General features: G+C 40.7%; 1 protein-coding gene across 2 annotated transcripts in view; it reads right to left on the bottom strand.

The window, feature by feature from the left end:
- Positions 1 to 2648: 2648 nt before the first annotated feature.
- PIK3C2G (phosphatidylinositol-4-phosphate 3-kinase catalytic subunit type 2 gamma) overlaps positions 2649 to 8148 on the bottom strand; it is a 464615-nt gene continuing 459115 nt past the window's right edge. The window contains exon 34 of one of the 2 annotated variants that reach the window (XM_051850300.2): positions 2649 to 6357. In XM_051850300.2, coding sequence (XP_051706260.2) covers positions 6205 to 6357 — 153 coding nt within the window. In that variant the 3' untranslated portion in view covers positions 2649 to 6204. The remainder of the gene's footprint in view (positions 6358 to 8148) is intronic. The other variant, XM_017343356.3, reaches the window with a different exon arrangement.

Here is an 8148-nt window from a genome sequence, read left to right as displayed (position 1 = left end):
AAGGTATTGCATCCACTGGTTCTCTCCCCAAATGGCCATGATGACCAGGGCTGGACATGGCTGACAAGAGAAGCCATGAGCTTCTTCCTGGTCTTCCATGTGGTTGCAGGGGCCCAAACACTTCGGCCATCTTTCACTGCTTTTGCACGTGCATTAGCAGGGAGCTGGATTGAAGTGGAGCAGCTGGGACTTAAACGGGTGCCTGTATGGGGATGAGGCATTACAGGTGGCAGCTTTGCTCACTGCACCACAACCCTGGCCTGTTCTCTTTTTAGGATTTTTTTTAAAGTATTAGTCTGAAACATGTAGCTTTCCTCTTGCTGTCTTCAAAAGTGAGTTGTCTTTTGAAGTTTGTAATTCTCCCTTCCTGTCTCTGAGCATCTCATTTCCCCTTTGTATTTTCCCAGTCTGTGTTTTAAAGGCCCATGGTGTCTTCTAGGGAGACCTAGTTCTCATTATTACTTAGACATCTTCTGTTTCCTTTCTCCCATTATCCTTCCTCTGATAGTTAGAAATAGGCTCTTTTTCAACCTACTCCAGTTCCTTCTCAATTTCGGGGGGTAAATCAGCACCCCACCATCACCATCTGATAGGCATAGGCCTTTAAATTGCTTTCTCAGTTTTTGAGCAGGCAATCATCTCAAAGTCACATATTTCTCAACCTCAGCCTAAAAAGAGGTTATATTCTCTTAATACAAAGAGTCCCCATTTCCCTTTGACTTAAATTTTAATAAAATCCACTTCCCTTCAGTGATTGCAGCCATGGTTTGAAATTCTGAACTCTAATAGGCAGTTTCTTTAATCATCAAACTCTGAGCCTTGAGTGGTTGGAGTGACTGAAGTTTATGGATTTTGCCACTTGAATTCAAGTTTGGTCTTGGCTCCTTTAGTGTTTTCTCACTCTGAAGTCGCTTCAAAGTGGCATATACACATCACAGATACACAATCTGGTGAAGTTTGTATTGTAGGCAGGCATACCTGTGCTTAGAATGAAGACTTTTAATTTATAAATTCATTAGAACTTTTAGCAGATTTTGAAATTTTTTTTTCATCTTATTTAAAAATTTAAGATGGGGGGAGACAGGTGCATGTGCTCACATACACATACATATATACACACAAATGAGAGAGATCTTCCCCCAAATGGTATCAATACCCAGAGCTGGGTCGGAGCCTTAACTGAATATGAATCTCTTATGTGGGAGGCAGGGACCCACATACCTGTGTTATCATCAGCTAAATTGCAGGGTTCACATCTTCAGGAAGCTGGATATAAAGTGAAACAGCACGCACAAATGAGGCAATCTGATATGGGTGTTCAAAGTGGCAATTTAACAGCTGTTGTCAAATGCTAATCCTTGTAACACATTTGGAATTCAGTAACTTTAACCTGTGGTCTACTAGGTTGAGATTTAACTGGGAAGTCCACTGAGTTGAACATATCAGATCCTGTGATAGCAATTGAAATGTATCAGTTTGTAATATTTGGATTACAATAAGAAGGTTAAAATTGCTGGGGAGTTGGTTTAATAATGGCATTTTTCCTTTTCTTGACTTTGCTCCTGGGTAATGTGTGGGAAGTGATGGCCCCTCAGTAATCCTTTTCCTTTAGAATGAAACTCTATCGGCCGGCGCCACGGCTCAGTAGGCTAATCCTCCACCTAGCGGCGCCGGCACACCGGGTTCTAGTCCTGGTCGGGGCGCCAGATTCTGTCCCGGTTGCCCCTCTTCCAGGCCAGTTCTCTGCTGTGGCCAGGGAGTGCAGTGGAGGATGGCCCAAGTGCTTGGGCCCTGCACTCCATGGGAGACCAGGAGAAGCACCTGGCTCCTGCCTTCAGATCAGCGTGGTTTGCCGGCCGCAGCTCGCCAGCCGCGGCAGCCATTGGAGGGTGAACCAATGGCAAAGGAAGACCTTTCTCTCTGTCTCTCTCTCTCTCACTGTCCACTCTGCCTGTCAAAAAAAAAGGATGAAACTCTATCCAGAACCATAGTTTCTGGGAGTTGAGTCCCTGATATCACAATAGATTATTTGTGTGTTATTGGTAGCTGTGTAACTATCTGTGGCTCTAAATTGCTTTCAGCCTGTGCTTCTTGATGTCATTGTTTTTTGTAGAAATTTCCAGGAGCCTTTAAGATGGAGAATGGAGAGAGGTTGTAGGGGTTGAGGGTCAGTCATATATCCAGTGCTTCGAGACCCTCATGTGCACTTCACCTGAAATCAGTATCTCATATGTTTGTATATATGTATGTGATACAGGAGTATACATGTGAGTACTTCAGAAAGTTCAATGTGCCAACAAAATCTTGAAATTCATGTGTAGTTTGCTCATGAATGTACATTTTCCATGAGCGTTTCGAAGATGCCTTACATATCCACTCAAGATTTCATTTGAATAGAAAGGCTATGCTGCTGTAGGACATTTTAAGTGTTACCCTTTACAGACAATATATTCTCTCCTTTCCTCATACCATTTAAATTTCTTACATGGAGCAAATAAAACATACTAAAATCCTAACAACTTTAAAACATTACATGAATGTGAATTAACATTTGGAACCTTTTTATTCTTGTTACTTGCATGTCTATTTGTTTAGGCCTCCATTTTCTCCACACACACACACACACACACACACACACCAGATACTTGTGGAGCTTAAGCAAGACAATAAATGACCCCCTATATAACTTGGCTATGGCACCATAACAAAGTGTCACAAGCTGAGAGGCTTAAACAAGAACTTATTCCCTCTAGCTTTGGAGATCAGAAGTCAGAAATCAAAGCATTGTTGGAGCCTTATGAAGCCTGTTGGAGATAATGTGTCCCATGCTCCTGTCCTGTCCTGGTTTGCAGTAGTTTGCCAGCAATCTGCAGCATTCTTTGGCTTGTAGATGTATCCCCCTCATCTCTTTCTGTTCCTATGTCATTCTCTATGTTCAGTTATGTGTCCAAATGTCTGCATTTTGAAGGGTACCAGTCACATTGGGTTAGGGCCTTGCCTTATTCCATGACCTCATCTAAGTTATGTAAACAGTGACTCCATTTTCAAGCACTGTCACATTCTGAGGTAGTAGGATGGGTACCTCAATGAATGGATTCTGAGGATTCAATGAATGCCAAAATAACATTTGCCTAAACTTAAAGCTTATAAATGTTCTTCAACATGGTATGTTTTATTCTTAGATAATGACATGCATACCTATGTGAACACTAGGAAGTGTGGGTTTTAGTTTAGAACTCTGGGACTTTTTCCAAGATTCATGCTGGAGTGTGGTGGAATGAAAAGGGCTGGTCTCAGTCTCACAGCCTCCTGCATGGCCCTGGATTTTTATCCTACTCCTATGTTCCTCCTGTCTGCTAGGTAGCCTTATACACATGTTTGTGAACATGTGATTGTACATTACAACTGCACCCATGTGCCCTGCAAGGAGCCTTCACCTAGTCACCCATGGGTCTAGATTTTGCTGTTAGTGTTGGTACAGTCTGACTTCAGAGGGACTAATCCAGAAAAGAGGTTGTCTGTGATGGCTATCTGAGAATTTATTTGTGGGTCTTTTGACGTCTTTGGCTGAGAGTCACAACTGAAGGAGGTGGGACTTTCTCTAGGGAGGGCACCAGGATGAGGGCACCCTTGCCCCTAAGACTGTACTGCCAGTGAACAAAACTATTCTATCATCCTGGGACTTACTGTTCTGTGAAGGGAGGTAAAACATGTACAGCAAACAAAAGGTATATCAAGTGCATAGGGTGCTCAGAAGTGCTAAGTGCATAAGAAACAAAGAGCAGGATGGGAAGGATCTCTGGTGTGTATCTGGGGACAGGGCAGGTTGCGATGTCACCTAGGAAGGTCAGGGTAGCCTCAGTAGGGATGCAGATATTGGGGGAGGACTTGGAAAAGGTCAGAGAGTTAGACAAGTAGATATATGGGACAAAAGCACATTTTTGGAAGAAGGAGCTGACTGATCAAAGATGTCAAGGATGCAGCATGCCTAGAGTGCTCAGGGGACAGAAAGGAGGGCAGTGTTGCTTGAGTGTCATGAGCATAGAAGGATATAATAAGGGTTAGAATCGGAGCTGACAGGAGGTCATATCACATAGGGCCTTGTAGGTTATTTTAAAGGCTTGGGCTTTTATTCTGAGATTAGAGGCCCCTACAGCGTTTCAAGCAGAAGATGGCAAGTTCATTCCAGTTGCTGTTTTGGGACTGGATTACAAGGGGGCAGGGTAAGCAGAGAAATAAGAAAACTTATTCTGTTATCTGAAGAATATTTCCCTGTAAGCTAAGAGGAAAGGCTGTAAGAAAGCAGGTTGGGGGAGCAGATAAGCAATCTAGTTTTAGAGTTACTAAACTTGAGTTTTCTTAGATATCAAGGAGATAATGAATAGGTAATTGGGCACTCAGCCCTGAATTTGGGAAGGATTCTGGGCTGGAGTTAGAAAACTGGGGATCATCTTGCAGAAGCTACTGAAAAGCTTGAGAAGAGATGAGACCACTAAGGGAGCGAAGATTGATGGAGAGGAGGACCAAGAATGAGCCCTGGGACACTGGAGGTTATAGACAAGATGCACCTAAAGGGAAGACAGAAGAAAGGGCTGATACCATACAAGGGTGTAGAATAGGATGGTGTGGTAGGCTGGGAGTCAAGAGAAGCAAGTGTATTGAGGAGGATAGAGTTACTGAAGGCGCCAAATACTTTTGATGGCTAATACCAGGTTAGAGCTGAAGACTGACCTTAGGATCTAACTACCTGCAGGTTGGCAGTGACATTTAAGAAAGTAATTTCACAAAAGTGGTGTTTATTCTTAAACACTTGATTGAAATGGTCCTAAGAGAAACTCGGAGGTGAGAACTTGGCGATGGCAGAGGAGGGAGAAGAAGGGAGGGGGTGTTTTCCATCTGCTGCCTGACTTTCCAAATGCCTGTAAAGACTGGGGCTAGAAGTCAGCAGCCAAGAATTTGATGTAGGTCTCCTATGTGGGTCGCAGGGACCCAAGTACTGTGATCCATCACCTGGAGCATCACCTTGCAGGATGTGCATTAAGAGGAAGCTGGATTGGAAATCCAGGCAAGACTTCAATCCCAGGCACTCTAATAGGGGTGCAGTAACTTAATTATTGGGCCAGATGCCTGCCCTATTACTTGCTCTGATGTAACATAATCCAAACCTGAGTAGAAACTGATTTCTTGTACATAGAATGAAACATTCCTGAGAGCTCTGCCTCATGACACTGCCATCACCTATGCTCTGGTAGTATGAATTGTTCAAACCATAAAAGTTACACAATGAGCAGACAAAAAATGGCTGAAATCTCTTTAATTTTTAGACAGGAAAACATTGAATTAGCAAGGATTTAAATTTGTCTTGCAATGATTTGAATGGTAAGAATTTAAAGTCTTCTATTTCAGTCTCTTAAAGAATATTGCATAGTGACTTCAGTTGCAGCTACTTTACAAGGAGAATTTGTAAGATTATTTATGCTGGTCACTGACTATGAAGGTAGGTTCAGAATAAGGAAACCATCTAATGTGCAAAGATAAGAAGTTTTGATCATAAGAGTATCAGAGTTTGAGATCTTGGAGGTGAGGGATAATGAGTTTAAAATGTGATCATGCCTCTGGGTGAGAAATCCAATGAGAACGAATTGATTGGTGTTGAAGAGGATAAAAATCTGCTCAAAGTCTCTTCTAGCAATTGGATTTAAGAATTTCTGACATTTATGCTCTGTTTTTCTGATGGAAAATAATGCAGAACTCGAGCTTACCAGTATAAAGGACTGTGAATGTGTATGTATTTACTTAACAGATTTTTAAAATTTACATTAAAGATACAGTTATTATATCATTTGGTAAAACTTGATTGCATTTCTTGAAAGACATTAAATATTGCTTTTAACTGTGGATCCGCAATTAAGATACAATGCGACATATGTTTAACTTGAAAGCTATATTACAAGTGTATGTCCTTTTATTTTACATAGTAAATCTCACATAATCAGCATTCCAATAAAGGAGAAAAAGTTCTTGAAAACAATGAAAGCACAGGTAGAGAATAAATTGCAAAAGGCTCATTCTGATTGTTTTCCTTGTGTCCTTAAAATCCTAACCTATCTTTGACAATAAATATGTTGTGTTATATGATAATAGGCCTAGAAATGGAAAAGATTATAAGTGGTTAATGAATAATGCATATGTTCACAGCAATGGTCAAATTATGCTGTTTCCTAGTAGATACCATTTTTCTTCATTGAGTGGGACACTCCCAAGTTGGATGTTAATTGCTCCCACAAATACAGCTTTGCTCTTCACAATCAGCATTAAGACATGTCCTTGGAGCTCTGTTACTTCATCATAAACCACCTGAAAAGAAGAAAATATAAGCCACATCTGTTTCAATGCATCACTCTTCTGAATAGTGCCTTTAATGAAAAGCATTTACCTGCTAATACTTCACACCCTGAAATGGATAGGTTTATGTGAAATCATTCACTTGTAGTGCTAATTCTGAAAGTGAAAGGTTTTACTAACATAATGGGATTTAATGACAGACTATTTCCCTAAGAATCTTAGAATTCACTGATTCTACTACAAATTATGCACCCTTTTATGAAGAATATAAATTACTTAAAAGGAAGAAATTTAAATACTCTTCACCTTTTAACTGTCCTTGAATTTACTGTGCAGCGCTGGAACCTGAGCACTGTAGTTCATTGTTGAAGGCTAATGAGGAAAGAAAGCCCAATTTCTCTGCTCCCCTTATGCTTTTTAAATAGTACATTTCTTTGTTCATGTGAAGAAGCCATTCTATGGTTATTTTATCTCTTAAAATACTTTAATTCTTAATTATGAAAATGCATGTTCATTCAATAAAATCTTGGGACCAAAAGATAAGAAAAATCTGAATTTCCACCATTGGGGAATAATTATAGTTAAGACTGCTTTTTTTTTTTTTTTGTTATCTATATATAATCACTTCTTAGCAATGTGACCTGTAATTATGCTGTCTATACAGTTTTGCTTCTTGGAAGGTATGACTGGGTTTTTTATATCTGGAAAAAGTTTCAGGCATTGCCATCAGGGGCCTGTGGTGGTAAAGAGTCTTTGCAAGTACAGCACTGCAAAGAAATGAGTTACCCATCAGGAAAGGCAGGGAGGGCTGAGTGGAAATCTGACATGGTTGCCAGGGAGACGTCTGAGAACACACACAGAAATGGGTTTCACATGCTGCTATAAACTAGCTGGTTTCTTACAGCCAAGTTGTAAGATGGAAATTCTTAATATATGCAAAAGACAAGAGTGCTTTAATAAATTCATGGGAAAATGGAATGAAAAGCTCAGTTTGAGATGAGAGATTGGCACAATGGTGAAGCTGCTTCGGATGCCCGCATCCTATGTCATGATGCGTGGGTTCAAGTACCAGCTCAGCTCCCAGTTCCAGCTCCTGCTGATGTGCACCCCAGGTGGCAGTGGTGCCCCATGTGGCAGGGGCGCATGGCAGATGGAGATGCAGTTTCTGGCTCCTGTCTTCTGCCTTCTACAGCCTTGGGTCCACCCTAGCTGTTAGCATTTGGGGACTGAATCATGAGATGGGAGATCTCTCTCTCTCTCTCTCTCCCCTCCTTCAAATTAAATGACAACTTTCAGAAACTAAATTTTTTCTAGGGCAAAAAATCTCTGAAATCCATGAGTAGTTCAAAAAGTTCATGGAAGATGAATATCAATGAAGATTCTTGGTGGAGGCAACTCTAGGTTAATGGGGAAATGTACTCAGTGTCTAGATGTGATTTCTGTTCCTTTGGGTACAGCATAGGCCTACCATTTATGAATCCATTAAGTTAGCAATGAAACTCAGTTCAAGTTCAATCTGTAAGCAGCTCTAAACAAAGATTTTCTTATCAAGTAAAGGATAATCCCATCAAGGGATGCACTGTAACATATTAATCTCGTTAACTTGTTCCAGGAGACTGCTCCTAGCTAGCTCTTCTGGAATTGTACTTTGCATCCCAATTAAGAGATTATCCTTTAGTTTTCTAGTAATAGGCATTGAAATTATCTCATTTTATCAATTCAGTTCTCCTGCGACAATAAAGGACTTTAATGACTACCCCCAAAAAACTGCAAAATTCCACTACTGCAATTCATGTTATGGAA

The sequence above is a fragment of the Oryctolagus cuniculus genome, chromosome 9 (assembly GCF_964237555.1).
Source record: "Oryctolagus cuniculus chromosome 9, mOryCun1.1, whole genome shotgun sequence".
NCBI lineage: Eukaryota > Metazoa > Chordata > Mammalia > Lagomorpha > Leporidae > Oryctolagus > Oryctolagus cuniculus.
This window is presented reverse-complemented; position numbering and strand designations above follow the sequence as displayed.